A 17,863-nucleotide genomic window follows, 5' to 3' on the forward strand; every position below is an offset into this window, starting at 1 on the left:
GTGTGGTTGCAGCCAGAGCGGGTGCGTGTGAATGGAGCCCCGGGCTCCGATTCTCTCTGGAGGTCCCTCGCTCTGATGGCTGGAAGGGTGTTGAGTGTGTAAAGCGGTTGTGGAAAGTAGTGAATGAGGTGGCCATGTTCATCAGGGAGAGGAAGAGCTGACCTCCCCACGAGGTTGCCAGCATGGAATTGTCGGTCTTTCAGACTCCCCTCGGGCTCTTCTCTGGACAGGCTGGCCACGATCGTCCCTGGGCGCCAGAGGGTGTGTGGGCAGTTAAGTCGCTGGACTAGTGGGGCTCTCAGCCGCTCGAAGGCCCTGTTGTGGGCGACGCCATTGGCTGTGAGCTGAGCGCTCTCTCCTGCGCCCTCAGTCTGTGCGTCTTGCTGAGTCAGTCAGGAGGAGGTGGGAGCCCAGGGACTCACTGCCCCTCGGAGCACGGTGTTCTGGGCCTGCACAGAGGGACATGGTTTGTGGGGGGACGGGAGAACGCGCTCTGCCAGTTCTCCAGTCTTTAATTCAGCGCATCTTCTCGTGTGTGTTTAATGAACTAGGAAAACGAGCACCTGAAGAAGTTCCAGGTGACGTGGGAGCTGCACAACAAGCACCTGTTTGAAGACCTGGTCTTCTCGGAGCCGCTTCTCCAGAGCAACCTGCCAGCCCTGGTGTCACAGATCAGGTAGTCGGTCTCCCCTGTGTGTCCCGTCCCTGGGGCGCGGCAGGCCTGCTCCTGGACACCTCTGCCACGGCCGTTCCTGCCAGGAACGTGCAGGGCTGAGGGGAGAATGCAGCCTGGGGAGAAAGCTCAGAACGCGATGAGCAATACAGCTAGAGTAACAAACCCAGGATTAATGCACCTGAGTTACGCCAGAGGTTTCTCCTGAATAAAGCAAAGCTGGGGTACAAGGTGTTTCACTTGACAAGACTCGGTTCTGCTAAGTGGCCGTGGGGTGGTCCTCTCTGTGGCACTTGAGTGGGGAGGGAGGCGGGCTGATGGGGCCAGGCGCAGTGCGGGGGGCAGTGGCCCGGCAGGTCTCTCAGATGCGCCCCCTGCCTCGAGGGCTCGGGGCTTCCTGCTGCTGTATCTGCTCCATCAGGAGTCCCCGTACCATGCTCAGGACCCCTCGCTCCAGTGATGGGGAGGAGAGAAGCCCCCGTCTTTATTCCTTACTACTCATGTGCATTTCCATAGTCTTCCCTGCTTTTTGATTTTCTGTATCTTTTTTTTAAAGGAAAAAACTACAAATGATCTCAAAAGTTTACTCATTTAAAGAAACTGACTTAACTTAGGAAGGTTCTGTGTCTCAGTGGTTTGTTTTGGTTTTTTAATTTACTCATTTATTTCTGGCTGCACTGGGTCGTCTTGCTATTCGGGCTTTTCTCTGGCCGCGGTGAGAGGGGGCAGCTCTTCGCTGCAGCACGCAGGCTTGACGTTGAGGGGCGTCTCTGCCGAGCACGGGCCCAGGACTGGTGGCGCGCCGGCTTAGTTGCTCCGCTGCACATGGGGTCTTCCCGGACTAGGCACTGAGCCCATGTCCCTGCATCGGTAGGTGGACTCTTGACCGCTCTGCCTCAGGAAAGTCCTGGTGTCTGTGTTTTTTAAGAGCTTTATTGAGGTCTAATTGACAGACCATATTAATCCACTGGTTTAAAGTGTATGATTCAGCAGCAGGAGTTACATTTTTAATAATAATTGGACGACCACCACCAGTATTTCCAAAACGTCCCTGTTGCTCCAGGTAGACTCCGTCACCATTACATGCTGACCTCCGTTCCTTTTGAGGTGCTCTCATCTGCAGGCCCCACCCTGCCTGCTTCCCCTTGCAGTTTGTCTGTCTGTCAAGGAGCCTGCACCGTGGGTCCTGCGGGGCCGCCAGGCCTGGTGCTGCAGCGTGCACGCCCTCGGGGCCCAGCTGGCCTGTCCGTGTGGCCACAGTTGGCGGTGGAGCCAGCTGGTGGAGCGGCCCCGCCAGACTCTGCTGCCCCTCGGGGGACCAGGAACCTGCTTCAGCTCCTTAGCTTGTGGTGGTTTCCGTAGCTGTGGCCCGACTTGGTCTTTATTTTAAAATAGTATTAATTGTTAACCAGTGAAGTTGCTCAGTTGTGTCCGAGTCTTTGTGATCGCATAGACTTGTAGCCTATGAGGCTCCTCCATCCATGAAATTTTCCAGGCAATAGTACTGGAGTAGGTTGCCATTTCCTCCTCCAGGGGATCTTCCCGACCCAGGGATTGAACCCAGGTCTCCTGCATTGCAGGCAGACGCTTTACTGTCTGAGCCACGAGGGAAGCTAAGGGAATGTTTAATTAGGTTTCTAAGTAAATAAACTCACCCAAAGTGATGTTATCTCACTTTCCTTCTCACTCACCGCCACATGCTGTTTCACATAGACATTGTTCATCGTAGATACCACCGCCCATCATGTGGGGTGGTTGTGTTTGCAGAGTGAATGTTGAGGTGATGACCTGTTTCCTGAGCCGTTGATGCCATTTGACCCTGAGGACACTTTCTGCCGTCGGGTGACTTCCTGTTCCAGTCTGCACCCCAGCCTGTGCCTGCTGGTTGGGCTCTTGAGTGCCCCGCCCCCGCGCCCTTAAGAATCCAGGACCACCCGCCCCCACCCACAGCCGCTCTGCCCTCCCCTGGCTCTGAGCAGGTCTGCCGCGGAGCCTAGGAGAGCGCCTCGGGCCTCGGGCGGTGCAGAGGAGCAGGGCAGCGCCCCCCCCCCCCCCCGCCCCCATGTGGGAGGCGGGTCTGCGTGAGGGGTGGAGACGGGTCTGTGATGGCGGGGCTGCAGAGGCCCAGGAGGGCCACGTCGCTGCCTCGGGGGCTGCCACGCTCTCCCCTGACTGCCCGTGTGCTCTGTGGAGCCCGGAGCTGCCTTGGCGAGGCCTGGGGGTCAGGGCGCTGAAGAGCGGTGTGTCCTGGGGCAGGGCTCAGCTCTAGGAGGGCAGTCCTGGGCTGTGAGCCCTGGCGTTGCTTGGCCGCCGTGGCTGCAGCTGGCTCCCGGCCCTGCGCTTTGCTGCACAGGTTGGCAGTGACGTGGGTTTCTGCGTTTCCCTCCGTGCGGGGCCCACGCAGACGCTGCAGCCCATAGTACGCTGTCCATGGGCGTGTGCCTCCACACGGTGGTCACCCGCAGGGAGGGGGCTGTCTGCACCGCGGACCCCTGCTCGTTCTTCAGTCACGTTGTTTGTTTTTATCATAAAATCACTAGGTTGTCATTGCAATCTGAAATTCAGAAATAAAGTTCAGAAGTAAAGTTCTGAAAACAGGAAATCATGATGAGAGGTGGTACCGTAAACTGTTTGGTGTTGCTTCCAGACTTTTTTCCAGCGTCCATGCCTCACCCCCCCCCCCCTCCACCAACCCACACACGCATTTTAAACATGATGACATAGCCCTAGCTCTCCTTCACAAGGGAGCATTTCCATTTCAGGTGTGTGTGCATCTGGGTGTGAGCAGACGGGTGTGAGTCTGTTTGGAGCCCCCGCGGTGCGGTGGCTCTGACCCGGTGGGCCGCCTCCAGGTCTGTGTGAGCTGCGCTGATTGTTAGCCCTGCGCACCAGCCTGCGCCCTGAGCAGTGACACGTGTCGTTTTGGAAATTCCTGGTTAGGTCTTTATCACCGTTATTTTGGCTTAGACGTTGACGTGTTCAGAGATTAGGAAAACGAAGGGTTTCTAAAGTCAACCTGCCTTATGAGAGGACCTGCCCCCTCCCCTGCGCTCCCAAGCACCCTCTTCTTCAGAAATCCAGCTATTTACCTGGGTGTTTGTCTTTTGTTTTCTGTTAATTCTCTCATTTCTCGTCTTACCATCTTAACAAGATATGATAGAGAATAAATGAAACTGTAATTGTATTTTTTTGGACTGAATTTCCTGTCGTACTTAATGTGAAAGCCAGGCCCAAAGTTTGTATTTCTTATTAAATGTTGTGTTTTCTCTGGATCAGCGTATCTGAACGGGCAAGAATACTTTACGAGCCCACCTGTTGTGACGGCATCTCTGGGCCTTGGTCTTTTTAGAGCAGCATCCTTCACCACTCATTTTTTTCTCAGGATCTGTTCCTTGTCTGAGCTGCTGCTTTAGGCCAGACTCGGCTCTGGGCGCCTGGCCCGTCTCTTGCGCGGGCCCGGCAGCGGGCTTGGGGCGGGTGCAGTGGGGGCCCCCGCCGCCTCAGGAGGGGCGGTGGCGGCAGGGCGGTCACAGGCCTCTGTCTGCAGGCTGGGGACCACGACCCACGACGGCTGCTGCGAGGACACGTACGGCGCGCTGCTGCAGCGGTTCCAACGCTCCGAGGAGGAGCTGCGCGCCGTGGCCGCCGAGTGGCTGCAGTGCCAGAAGAGGATCGACGCCTACGTGGACGAGCAGGTGGGCGTCCGCAAGGCGTGCCCGGGCACTTGCCCAGGGATGGTGGGGGGCGTTCCAGGGCACGCCTGCGGGCTCGGCATCGCCCAGGCTCCCGCCTCCTGCAGGGCCTCTGGGAGCTGCTCCAGCCCTCGGGAGCTGTTGACTGACACTTCCCGTCCAGACCCTGGGGACACACGGCCCCCCATCCCCACCCACTGCCGCGTCTGAACGGGGACACAGACCTGGGCCAGGCGGGCGGGTCCAGCGTGAAGCGGTGGGGCACAGGCCCCCATGCCCCAGCCTGTCCGGCAGCACGAGCCAGCCAGTGGCCCGAGTGGCCTACCTGCCTCACCCGGGCGGTGGGAGCGGGGAGGCGCTCGGCACAGAGCTTTCCCTAGGGCACGGGGTAAGGGCTGAGGGAAGCCATGATGGAGCTCAGGGCGCACCTCTGAGGCTGTGGGAATATGCGCCCTTGGTTCTGGCTGAAGATGTGCGCTGGGCCAGTGTCCTCCTCGGACCACGAGTGCCGCCCGGCCTCTGCTGTGGTCCTTCGTCTCAGTGCTGCCGCCTGAGCCAGGCAAGGGGTTGGGACATGGGAAGGGCCAGGCGTGTTCCCGGGTCGCCGTTTGTTCCAGCCCCTCTGCGTGTTTCGTGGAGTCCCAGGAGTCTTGCGGCCTCAGGGACCGTCCTGTTCACAGGAATGTCTCGTTTAGGACGTGGGAGGGTTCTCCTCGCCATCCTCCCCCAAGTGGTCGGACTATCCGCCCGCCGGTGCCGCTAGCAACCTTCCAGAGCTCGGCGCCGTTGAGCCAAGCTCGTGTGGGGCGGCTCGTTCTGTGCGGCCACACCCAGCCTCCTCGCAGCCCCTGTGCACTTAGTGTGTGGCCTCGGGAGTTGCTCTGCTATGACACGCTGCCCCCTGTCCTGTGGTTCCCGTGGAGGCAGTGGTGGTTTGGGGTTTCCTTCATGTGACCCTTGTTCTCCAGCTGTGCTCGCTGACCCTGACCCCTCGGCTTCAGCCCCTGTGGGGGCGCAGCTGGCCCGTGTTGCTCGGTTGACGGGCGTTGGGCAGATGCTGCTGCCGTCTAGCTGCCCTCCCTGGGTAGCCTCCATCCGGACCTCCAGCAGCTGAGTCAGGCCGAGCGGACAAGCACAGCCCGCCCCCAGCCCGCCCGCCACCTGCTCTCTGGGCTGGGGTGCGTGGGGTGTGGGGACCCGCCGTGCCTCTCGGCACCAGGGCTGCAAACGAGTGTGGGGCTTAGCTGTCTGAGGCCAGGTTCCTCTCTTCAGGGTGCTCTGGACTCCAGAGCTCCGTTTGGACACTCTGGAAGTCCACAAGCCCCATGGCGTGTTCCCTGAGAACCTTCTGGGTCCATGTGGACGATAGGCTGCTGCAAGGACAGCGGCACACCGTCCGTTCCGACAGCGCCTCGGCAGTATGTGCTGTGGTCCTGGGTGGCGATGTTGGCGGCTCTGCCTCGGCTTCCTTCTTGGTCCTGTGAGAATCTGCAGTCGTAACGGACCTGCAGGCAGAAACGCTGCTTCCTGGTGAATCTGCCGGAGGGCCCGTCTGGGGCTGAAAGACTGGCGGCAGAAGTCCACAGGCCGTCACTGGGGAGCCTGTGCCAAGGACCGTCATAGTCAGGCTGTGGAATCTGGATGTGAGGGCTGTGGGGTCCCCAGGGCCGCTCCAGCCAGGCCAGACCCCCACAGGAGATGCAGGGCAGCCTGAGGAGCCTGCGAGCCAACAGGGCGCATGACCTGCATGAAATGGGCAGACTCCAGAAACAGGACCAGCGAGACCTAAACCGTGAGAGAGTGGGGACCTCAGTGACCTGTGACTAGTAAGACTGAGTCAGTGACTGAAACTCTCCCAGCAAAGAAAAGGTCAGGGCCCAGTGGCTTCACAGGTGAATTCTAGCAAACATTTAAGAATTAACACCCACCCTTCTCAGAGTTTTCCAGAAAACTAAAAGGGAGGAAACATTTCCTAACTCGTTCTGAGGCCAGCATAGCTCTGATGCCAAAGCCAAAGACACTACAGGAAAACTACAGACGAAAACTGTGCTTCTGTAGTGAGTGTCGACGCAGGAGCCCTAAACAGCATACGGCAAGCAGAAATCAGCGTGTGTAAAGGTCTGTACGGGCATAGCTTTCCCTTTTCTCCTTTGCTTCTCACTTCTCTTCTTTTCACAGCTATTTGTAAGGCCTCCTCAGACAGCCAGTTTGCTTTTTTGCATTTCTTTCTCTTGGGGGCAGTCTTGATCCCTGGCTCCTATACAATGTCACAAACCTCTGTCCATAGTTGATCAGGCACTCTATCAGATCTAGTCCCTTAAATCTACTTCTCATTTCCACTGTATAATCGTAAGGGATTTGATTTAGGTCATACCTGAATGGTCTAGTGATTTTCCCTACTTTCTTAATTTAAGTCTGAATTTGTCAATAAGGAGTTCATGATCTGAGCCACAGTCAGCTCCTGGTCTTGTTTTTGCTGACTGTATAGAGCTTCTCCATCTGCAAAGACTATAATTAATCTGATTTCATTGTTGACCATCTGGTGATGTCCACGTGTAGAGTCTTCTCTTGTGTTGTTGGAAGAGGGTGTTTGCTATGACCAAAATGGCTTTCTGAGGAGGCCTTACAAATACCTGTGAAAAGAAGAGAAGCGAAAAGGAAAGATATACCCATTTGAATGCCGAGTTTCAAAGAATAACCAGGAGAGATAAGAAAGCCTTCCTCAGTGATCAGTGCAAAGAAATAGAGGAAAACAACAGAATGGGAAAGACTACAGATCTCTTCAAGAAAATTAGAGATACCAAGGGAACATTTGATACAAAGATGAGCTCAATAAAGGACAGAAATGGTATGGACCTAACAGAAGCAGAAGATATTAAGAAGAAGTGGCAAGAATACACAGGAAAACTGTACAAAAAAGATGTTCACAACCGAGATAATCATGATGGTGTGATCACTCACCTAGAGCCAGACATCCTGGAATGCAAAGTCAGTGGGGCTTAGGAAGCATCACTACAAACAAAGCTAGTGGAGGTGATGAAATTCAGCTGAGCTATTTCAAATCCGAAAAGATGATGCTGTGAAAGTGCTGCACTCAGTATGCCAGCCAATTTGGAAAACTCAGCAGTGGCCACAGGACTGGAAAAGGTTAGTTTTCATTCCAATCCCAAAGAAAGGCAATGCGAAAGAATGTTCAAACTACCGCACAATTGCACTCATCTCACATGCTACCAAAGTAATGCTCAAAATTCTCCAAGCCAGGCTTCAGCAGTACATGAACCGTGAACTTCCAGATGGTCAAGCTGGTTTTAGACAAGGCAGAGGATCAAATTGCCAACAACCCCTGCATCATCAAAAAAGTAAGAGAGTTCCAGATAACCATCTAGTTCTGCTTTATTGATTATGCCAAAGCCTTTGACTGTGTGGATCACAATAAACTGTGGAAAATTCTGAAAGAGATGGGAATACCAGACCACCTGACCTGCCTCTTGAAAAACGTATATGCAGGTCAGGAAGCAGCAGTTGGGACTGGACATGGAACAACAGACTAGTTCCAAATAGGAAAAGGAGTACGTCAAGGCTGTATATTGTCACCCTGCTTATTTAACTTATATGCAGAGTACATCATGAGAAACGCTGAGGCAGAGGAAGCACAAGCTGGAATCAAGATTGCCAGGAGAAATATCAATAACCTCAGATATGCAGATGACACCACCCTTATGGCAGAAAGTGAAGAAGAACTAAAGAGTCTCTTGATGAAAGTGAAAGAGAAGAGTGAAAAAATTGGCTTAAGGCTCAACATTCAGAAAACTAAGATCATGGCATCCGGTTCCAACACTTAATGGCAAATAGATGGGGAAACAGTGAGAGACTTTATTTTTGGGGGCTCCAAAATCACAGCAGATGGTGACTTCAGCCATTAAATTAGAAGATGCTTACTCCTTGGAAGAAAAGTTAGGACCAGCCTAGACAGAAGATTGAAAAGCAGAGACATTACTTTGCCAGCAAAGGTCTAGTCAAGGCTATGGGTTTTCCAGTAGTCATGTGTGGATGTGAGAGTTGGACTGTGAAGAAAGCTGAGTGCCGAAAAATTGATGCTTTTGAACTGTGGTGTTGGAGAAGACTCTTGAGAGTCCCTTGGACTGCAAGGAGATCTAACCAGTCCATCCTAAAGGAGATCAGTCCTGGGTGTTCATTGGAAGGACTGATGCTGAAGCTGAAACTCCAATACTTTGGCCACCTCGTGTGAAGAGTTGAGTCATTGGAAAAGACCCTGATGCTGGGTGGGATTGGGAGCAGGAGGAGAAGGGCATGACAGAGGATGAGATGGCTGGATGGTATCACCGACTCGATGGGCATCAGTTTGAGTAAACTCTGGGAGTTGGTGATGGACAGGGAGGCCTGGCATGCTGCGATTCATGGGGTCACAAAGAGTCGGACACGACTGAGCAACTGAACTGATACATACAAACAATAAATAATCTGACAAGGACATTATGAGAACAGTCTGATTTATAATAGTATTGAAAAGAGTAAAATACTTGGGAATTAATCTACTCAGAGAGATAGAAGACTTGTACAGTGAGGACTACAAAACATTGTTGAAAGAAAATAAAACACAAATAAATGGAAACACATCCTATGTTCTTGGATTGGGCAATTAAATATTGTCAAAATGTCAGTGTTACCTGCAGTGTTGTATGGATTCAGTGCGATCTCCATCAAAATCCCAATGATGCCTCTTGCAAATCTAGAAAAACCCATCCTAAAATTCATATTTTATGTTACGCGTGTTTTATTACCACAAGGGGAAAACGGCTTTCTGCCTTTCTACAATGGGAAACCATCCTCTTCACTAAAGCAACTGACAGATAAATGCTTATTTTGATTTGCCTGTCAAGAAACTGTGATATTAATATAAATGAGGGAAATTGAGCAGTTTTAGTTGCATCAGAGGGTGCCACCCATTCTGGAATCCTTGGAATGGGTATCGGTCTCATTTAATCAAGTAGCCTTTCAGAAATTATACAGTAATTCAGGATTTCATAATATTGAACTCCTGTAAAATAATTAGTATGTGTAAATAAATATGGCCATGAGAAGACAGTTGACAGCTTTGAAATCAGTTGTTTTTGTTTGGGTTTAAAAGTTTTACCCTTTATTCGTTGTGTGAACACGTATAAGTCTGTGCTGTGCTTAGCCGCTCAGTCGTGTCTGACTCTGCGACCCCACGGACTGGAGCCCACCAGGCTCCTCTGTCCCTGGGGTTCTCCAGGCAAGAATACTGGAGTGGCTTGCCATGCCCTCATCCAGGGGATCTTCCCAACCCAGGAATGGAACCCGGGTCTCCTGCATCACAGGCGGGTTCTTTTATCACCTGCACCCCAAGGAAGCCCCCAGCTACTGAAACGTTCCAAAAATGAACCCCAGAGGCTCTGAGGGGGTCAAAGAGGAGGAGGTGTTGGTGTTACTCATCACACAGCTGTTCTGAGCTCTGTAAGAGGATAAAGAAGTGATTACTTTTTCTAATAGTTAGCTCATTTTAAGTCATTTTTAAAATTTGAAGTAGTGATAGCAACGTGAAAGAAAAATGTTTTTCATAAAAACTGGAGGCCTGTTTTACATAAAGGGACAATTAGCAGCAATATTGAATCTTCCCATGCAAAAATATATCTCTTTTTTAGGTTGTCTATTATATATTATGGTTTTATAGTTTGTACATTTCTTACTGAACTTATATGTAGTTGTTTTATAGTTTTAGGTATAATTATGAGTAGCGTCTTAAATGGTGGAACAGTTTTCTGAAGAGTTATTGCTGGTATTTATAGGAAAGCTGAGTTTTCACTTTGTGTTCAGTCTTCTCACCGTATTATCATCTCTCAAACAGGTTTGGAAGTGATTGCTTTGAATTTCCTAGGAGACCACAGTATCACCTGTAAATAAGAGCTCTGTCTTCCCCTCTTTGGCCTTTGAACTTTGTGCTTTGTTTGTTTTTCCCTTCAGCTAGAACTTTCAGAACTTGGTGAATAAGAGTATTCCTAACACAGCTTCCTTGTTCAATTCCTGGCTTTGGAGGTTTCACATTAAGCCTAGTGCCCTCCATACAAGTTTTTTATAAACTAAAAAGTCCTTTGCTCTGTCTTATCAAGGTTTTTATTTTTGTTAAATTAAAAAAAAAAAGCAGGAACAGAGATTAAATTTCTATGTTTTTTTCTTTTCTTACGTATTTTTGTATGAATTACATTTAGTCAGTTCAGTCGCTCAGTCGTGTCCGACTCTTTGTGACCCCATGGACTGCAGCATGCCAGGCCTCCCTGTCCATCACCAACTCCCGGAATTTACTCAGACTTATGTCCATCGAGTTGGTAATGCCATCCAACCATCTCATCCTCTGTCGTGCCCTTCTCCTCCTGCCTTCAGTCTTTCCCAGCATCAGGGTCTTTTCCAATGAGTCAGCTCTTCGCATCAGGTGGCCTAAGTATTGGAGTTTCAGCTTCAGCATCAGTCCTTCCAATGAACACCCAGGATTGATCTCCTTTAGGATGAACTGGTTGGATCTCCTTGCAGTCCAAGGGACTCTCAAGAGTCTTCTCCAACACCACAGTTCAAAAGCATCAATTCTTTGGTGCTCAGCACGACTACTGGAAAAACCATCATTGTGACTAGACGGACCTTTGTTGGCAAAGTAGTGTCTCTGCTTTTTAATATGCTGTCTAGGTTGGTCATAGGTTTTCTTCCAAGGAGCAAGTGTCTTTTAATTTCATGGCTTCAGTCACTGTCCACAGTGATTTTGGAGCTCCCCCCCAAAATTAAATCTGTCATTGTTTCCACTTTTACCCCATTTATTTGCTATGAAGTGATGGAACCAGATACCATGATCTTCGTTTTTCAAATGCTGAGTTTTAAGCCAGCGTTTTCACTCTCCTCTTTCACCTTCATCAAGAGTTTCTTTAGTTCCTCTTCGCTTTCTGCCATTAAAGTGGTGTCATCTGCATATCTGAGGTTATTGATGTTTCTCCGAGCAGTCTTGATTCCAGCTTGTGCTTCATCCAGCCTGGCATTTCACATGATGTACTCTGCATATAAGTTAAATAAGCAGGGTGACTGTGTACAGCCTTGACATACTCCTTTCCCAATTTTGAAGCAGTCAGCTGTTCCATGTCATTCCAGTGTTGAATTACATTAGGCTTCCTAATTTTGAGATATTCTTGCATTCCTGGAATTAAACCCTACTAGAGTATATATTATTGTTTAACGCATCATTAGGTATTTTGTTTAGGATCTTTATTACTATATCTGTATTCTAAGGTATTACTGAGTTTTCATCTTTGAGGTCTTGTTTGTTTTGTATAAAGGTTATGCTAATCTCATAGAATGAATGGAGAAACTTTCCTTTTTTTTTTTTCCAATTTTCAGGAATAGTTCAACTTTCCTGTTCTGTGAAGGAGAAGGATAGACTGATAGATCCCACCTTAAAGCTTTGGGATCTGGTCCATTGTTGCAGGGGGAGGAACCAGGGAATCAATATTTTTTACTGCCTTTTCAGTAAACACTGTGTTTATGAGCCTGTTTGGGGATTTCTGCTTCTTAGGTGAGTTTAACAAATTGATATTTGCCTAGGAAATTATCCACATCATTCAGATAAAGGGGTGGGTGTACGCTGTGCTCATGGAGCAGTTGGCAGCAGTGGGGACTTGACAGCTGCCAGACAGTTCATTCCCTCCCTCTAGCTTCATGTGGCAGGGAGCGTGCCTAGGAGGCCAGGGAGGCGGCAGGCCTTGCTCCCAGCGCCCCAGCTGTGCCCACACGTCCCCCCAGCTGTGCCCATGCGTCCCCCCAGCTCTGCCCACGGCCTTCCCCCAGCTGTGCCCATGGGCTCCCCCCCAGCTGTGCCCACACCTCCCCCCAGCTGTGCCCACACCTCCCCCCAGCTGTGCCCACGGGCTCCCCCCAGCTGTGCCCACGGGCTCCCCCCAGCTGTGCCCATGGGCTCCCCCCAGCTGTGCCCACACCTCCCCCCAGCTCTGCCCACGGCCTTCCCCCAGCTGTGCCCATGGGCTCCCACGCCCTACACCACCGCCTGCATGCCGCCGCACCCTCCCCCCCCCACCGCCGCTGCAGCTGCCAGAAGTCTGTATCGTTTGGAATGTCAGACGCTTCATCATGTTGACTCAACTTCTAAAGCATACTGTGCAGGTCCAACAAGATCCTGGGGAGCCACCTGTTTGCAGCTCTTCTTTAATTAAGAGAGGCATAACTTGCTCGTGTTTTTTCCTGTTGTAGAAAATCTCCTTCGTATGTGTCCGTGTCCTTTCTCACTCCCGCCATTTTTGTGGTTCATTTCTTCCATTGTTCAGCCTGGCAGGAAGTTCAGAGAACCAACTTTTGGGTTTACCAATCACCTTTACTTCTGGGTTTTTCCAGTAATTTCAGCCTTTATGTTTACTTCCTTACTGGTTGAAGTTTTGTGTTAAGTTACTCTTGTTTCATTTGAAGGGTATATTGGTCGTTTTTGTCTGACTTGAAGGTGTGGTAGGCTGTTTACTAGGCAGCTGCCCTGTGTTGGCTAGAGGGGAGCTCCGCTGGGGGGCAGGCCCTGTGGGTGGTGCTTCCTTCCTTGTAGGACATACCGCCACCCCCAGTGTTCTGATCATTTGGAAGATATATCCCATTCCGTCCTTTCAGTGGTTGTGCTTCAGTTTTTAATAATTTGTAAGAATACATCTATATAATCATCACTTACTCCCTTTATAGTCTCCTCCTTCACAGAAGTCAGTGCCTTGAGCCCGTTCCTGATTCCTGTTCCCCTCAGTCTCTTGACCTGTGGTCAAGTCTGCCCTCCTCAGACCTGACCGCCCTCACCATTTCCTAGTCTGCCGTGCAGCCGTGCTCACTGTATGACGGTCACCATCGTCCGGCCCCGGGACGTGCTCATCTCGGGCTGAGGCTCGTGGCCAGACAGCGGCGGGGCGCCCACCCTGGCGCCAAGCGGACCCCGTGCTGGCGGGCCCCACTCTGATCTCAGCCTCTCTTTGTCGTGTGGATTCGTCTCTGTGTTTCTCGTGCACGAAAACTGATGATTTTGAGTGAGTCAGTGAGCTGCTGAGGTGGAGCGTCTGGTGACCGTCTGTAGTTGGAGCTTCTCCTGTCTCCACATGCAGTCGCTTGCATCATTTAAAAAGTCTCCTCTCGGAAGTGTCCTGGTAGCTCTTGCTGGTACTAAGACTTTGTTTCTGCACCCCCCGCGTTTCCCGCAGATGACGATGAAGACCAAGCAGCGCATGCTGACGGAGGACTGGGAGCTCTTCAAGCAGCGGCGGTTCATCGAAGAGCAGGTGTGCATGGGTGGGAGGGCATGGTTGGAGCGAAGCTTTTCGCCACAGAGCGAAGGGCTCCAGAGCCCACGTTGCACCATCTTCTTGGCAGACCTGTTTGCAGACTGGTTTTCCTTTCCGTTTCCTCGTCTCTGTACTCCTCCAGGGACATCCGCATTTATGGAGTAGCTCTCCCGGCCCACAGCCTCCCCACGTGCCCATGGGCTCCTCCTGGGTGGGTGCTGCATCTCTGGATTCCCTTCCAAGGCGACACAGTGAGGCCCTAGGGCCGGGCCAGGTCCGTTCCTTGTGTGCTGGCGCTGTACCGTCTGGCAGCTACTGCCCGCCCGGCTCACCCCTTCCTGCCGCAGGCTCTCCCTGCCCTGCCCGCCACCTCGGCAGCGCTCAGCGTGCTGGTCTCGGGGCATTGCCTCGCTGGGAGACTTGCCCACTTGCCCCGGTGCCTGCGCCGGTGTCTCCTGGCTGCTGTCACAGTGAGAGCCCTCAGCCTCCGCCCCCCTCCCGCCCGTGGTCCCCTCTGGGCAGCACACGTCGCCAGGGCACCTGGGCTCCACGCACTCAGCGTGTGACCTGTGTCAGCAGCTGCCGCCCATGCCTATGCCTGAGCTGGTCCACAGGCTCCTTTTCTGAAATGCAGAGGCGCGCCTGCTCCAGCGGGAGTTGAGGCGCTGCTTCCCCAGTGGTCCCCGGGCCCACTGTTGCTCCAGGCGCGGCTGGCGTGCTCTGCAGTGGCCTTGCTCCCACCTGCCGGCACCGTCTGTGCTGCCCGTCCAGCTGCCGTCCTGCCCCGTGTTGACCGCGTCTGCGTAGCCTGTGGGCTCGGGCTGCGGCCGCTCTGTGTGCACAGGCCTGGGGCTCAGGGTGCCGTCCGTGCCCCTGCTGGCCTGGACACCCCGTGCCCGGACACCGTCCGCACTGCCTCCCGCACCGTGCTCAGGCCTAGTGTGCCCCAGCGGCCTCCCCGCCTCTCCAGCAGCTCTCCTGGGCTCCCGTACCTCATGGTTTCCCCTGAAGTTTGGTTTCTCAAGTTTCTGAAGTTTTAGATTCTGTCTCTTCGTCCAGAATCTAAGCTCCTGGGAGGCAGTGATTATCTCTGTGCCCTGGTTCCCAGTGAGTCCCCAGCCCACAGGAGAGCCAGGGCAAGGACTGGGTGTCCCCCGTCACGGGATGTGTGCTGCTGAGGAGCCTGCTGGGCTCACCCCCCGGCCTCTGTCCGAGCCTCCTCTCCCAGCCACGCCATGCGTACCGCCACTGCCCCCCTTCCCGGCCCTGGCCCTCTTGAGGAAGCTGCGGGTAGCGGGTCTCTGCGTGGGACATACACAGCACCAGAATTACCGAAAAATACAGCCGTGTCATGGGGCAGGTCTTGCAAAATTAACCTGTTGTCTTGTGATTTCCTCCAGTTCACGAAAAAGAAAGCCGTGGCTGGCGAGAACAGCTTCACGGACACCATGCGGCACGTGCTGTCGTCACGGCTGAGTGTGCCCGACTGCCCCAACTGCAACTACCGGAGGAGGTGAGCGCGTGCGGGGCCCCTGGGCACGTCTGCTGTGCCCGCTGGCTCTGCGCTGACTCCCTTGCTCCCCGCAGGTGTGCGTGCGATGACTGCAGCCTCTCCCACATCCTCACCTGCGGCATCATGGACCCCCCAGTCACGGGCGACATCCACATTCACCAGCTGCCCCTCCCGGTGGACGCGGCTACCGACTGCCTGTCCGAGATGCGCCCGCCTGGTGTGTCGTCAGCCAGCTCAGGGTCGGCGTCCAGCTCTCCCATTACTGTTCAGCAGCATCCCAGACTCATTCTCACAGACAATGGCTCTGCACCCACATTGTAAGTCGTGACTTTGTTATGAGGTTTCAGAAACTTAACTCATCCGATTCCAAGATGTAGACACAGTAATGTCTGCAGCAGTACGGGAAGCGTTAACGGTGCTTTTCAAGAAAAAGGACCATTCAGTTTTTAAAATCGCTTTTAAATCATGGATGCAGTTTCATGAGCCACCGGATGAGGTGAGGCAGGCGCGCGTTGGTCTGCAGGGTGTGTCTCCCGTGCTGGCCTGGCCCGCACTTGTCCGTCTAGTCCTCAGCCGGTGTCCACGCTTGCTCCATGTCCTGCCGAGAGCTCAGATGATCACTTCAGCAAGCGACTGAGAGGTTCTGTCTTTGTTCCCACATCAACCACAAGACGTTTTGTGTGAGCCAAGGGGTCACCAGTTCACAGGGTGGGAAGCAGGCCCCATCCGACTCCTGGATGGGCCGTTCCCCTGGTGGGTGTTCATTAAGAGGTAAAACATACCTTCCGTGTGTCGTGGTGCCCTTTGGGGTCGGGAGCCCGGGGGAGGGACGGTCGCCCCAACCTTGCTGCCCGTGTTCCTCGGGTTTCTCGAGGAGGGGTTTCCCGACGAAACCAGGACGGGTTTCCCGACCTGGAGTTCGTGCGGTGACTCTGAGGTTCTCCTTCGGCGTCCCTCAGTTCTCAGCATGGCTTTGGTCTCGGACGCTGAGCTCCGCGGCTGCTCTCACTGGGCCCTGTGCTCCTCAGAGCCTGTGCGGGGCGGAGGGCCATCACAGCCAGGCGTGAGCTGGCTCATGATGGAGTGGCCGCGGCCCAGCACCAGTCATCAGGGCAGAACCCAGGCTAGCAGAGTGCCGCCCGCTCCCGGGCCTTGGTGGCTGACGCCAGCCGTGGGCGCCCACGCTGCTGGTGGGCCAGAGCCGGGACCGCCTGAGGCGCTGCGGGCACCTGGCCTCCCGCGCGTAGGGTCCGTGTCTTCCCAGCAGACACGGCCATCCCAGCACGTTCGCGGCTCCTGGCCGCGCATGTCCTTTTCCTGGTGCCGCTTCCGAGTGGTGAGACGGAAGTGGGGCGTTTCTGTGGCGGGGCCGCGGGGCTGCCTGAGCTCCCGAGTCTGGAGTCGCTGCACTGCAGGGAGCGCGTGGGTCTGTTACTTCGTTTGGCTCCCCCGGGGTGGCGTGGGTACTGCCCAGGCCAGCGCCTGCGTCCACAGGTGCGGGCGCCCCGGAGCCGGGCGTTCCCAGCAGCTGGCCTGCCCGTGCTTGCTGTGGCAGCTCCAGGTGGCTGCGCGCGGTGGTCCTGGGACTCGGGTCTCCCGGAAGTGGGCTGAAGCTGAGTCTGGCTGTTCTGCACCCTCTGCCCTGAAGCCCAAAGGGCTCCAGTTCTTAGGCTTTCTCCTTCTGGAAGGTTGAGTCTCACAGAGGGTGTGGAGGCACGGTGGTGTAGGCCCACGGGGCGTCGCTTACTGTCAGGCCTTGAGCCCCGTATGCTGAGCTGGGAGCTCAGTGCCAGCTCTTCTCAGGCACCAGAAAGCCTCACGTGTGAAGTGGTCTTCACAGCCTTGAAGTCGCGTCACTTCTTTTGGTAGACATCCCTTGTCTGTCACTGGGACGTCTTGCTCACGCTGGTAACGGGTTCTGAATGGACGTGACTGCGGCTGGCGTTGTGGTGGAAAAGCTGTGTTTTGTCACAGAAGTGCATGTGATGTTTTGTTCAGCTGGCTGTCTCTGAAATTTTGGTGGTTATAGAAACAAACGCTGAAGACCCAAGGTTGGTTTCTATACCCCTTTAATTATAATAAAAAATAGCGTCTGCTTGGAAATGGCAGAGAGAACAGTTGTACACCAGGGTGCTTCAAGTTGATCTATTGAAGTTTTGTGGTTTCCTTAATGTTTCTGCGTTTGGAGTTCTCTTTTCCGTTCTTCCAGATGGAACAAGCGGTCATCTTGGGGCATTTTCCTCCTGGTCAAGGTCACTGGGAGCCGCTGAGACGCGTGCGTGGTGCTCGGCCTCACGCTCCTGTGCATGAGAGCGGCTCTCCTGGGTGGGCAGGGCGCGGCCCCCAGCGGGCGCGGCCCCGCGGTGACGTCTCTGCGCGTCTCAGTTGCAGTGACGATGAAGACGTCGCCCCGCTGTCGGCCAAGTTTGCCGACATTTACCCGCTGAGTAACTATGAGGACGCCGAGGTGGTGGCCAGCATGAACGGCGTCCACGGAGAGCTGAACGGCGGCGGGGAGAACCTGGCCCTAAAGGACGAGGTACGCACCCAGCCTCCGCATCACGACGATGAGTTGCCCCAGATGGTGTCTGGGGTTTGAGCGTCCTGTGTTAGTTACTCTGGTTTAAAAACCATAAGTTACAGGTGA

The 17,863-nt window shown here is 53.7% G+C and overlaps 1 protein-coding gene across 3 annotated transcripts in view; it reads left to right on the top strand.

Annotated features, from left to right (window-relative positions):
• The window catches only part of FAM193A (family with sequence similarity 193 member A), a 148,195-nt gene that overhangs the window by 90,804 nt on the left and 39,528 nt on the right, over positions 1-17,863 (top strand). For all 3 annotated transcript variants that reach the window (XM_043906007.1, XM_043906006.1, XM_043906005.1), the window contains 6 exons: positions 552-676; positions 4,221-4,368; positions 13,623-13,700; positions 15,104-15,216; positions 15,291-15,533; positions 17,602-17,755. In XM_043906007.1, coding sequence (XP_043761942.1) covers positions 552-676; positions 4,221-4,368; positions 13,623-13,700; positions 15,104-15,216; positions 15,291-15,533; positions 17,602-17,755 — 861 coding nt within the window. The remainder of the gene's footprint in view (positions 1-551; positions 677-4,220; positions 4,369-13,622; positions 13,701-15,103; positions 15,217-15,290; positions 15,534-17,601; positions 17,756-17,863) is intronic.

This window comes from Cervus elaphus, chromosome 6 (genome assembly GCF_910594005.1).
Source record: "Cervus elaphus chromosome 6, mCerEla1.1, whole genome shotgun sequence".
In the NCBI taxonomy this organism is placed as follows: domain Eukaryota; kingdom Metazoa; phylum Chordata; class Mammalia; order Artiodactyla; family Cervidae; genus Cervus; species Cervus elaphus.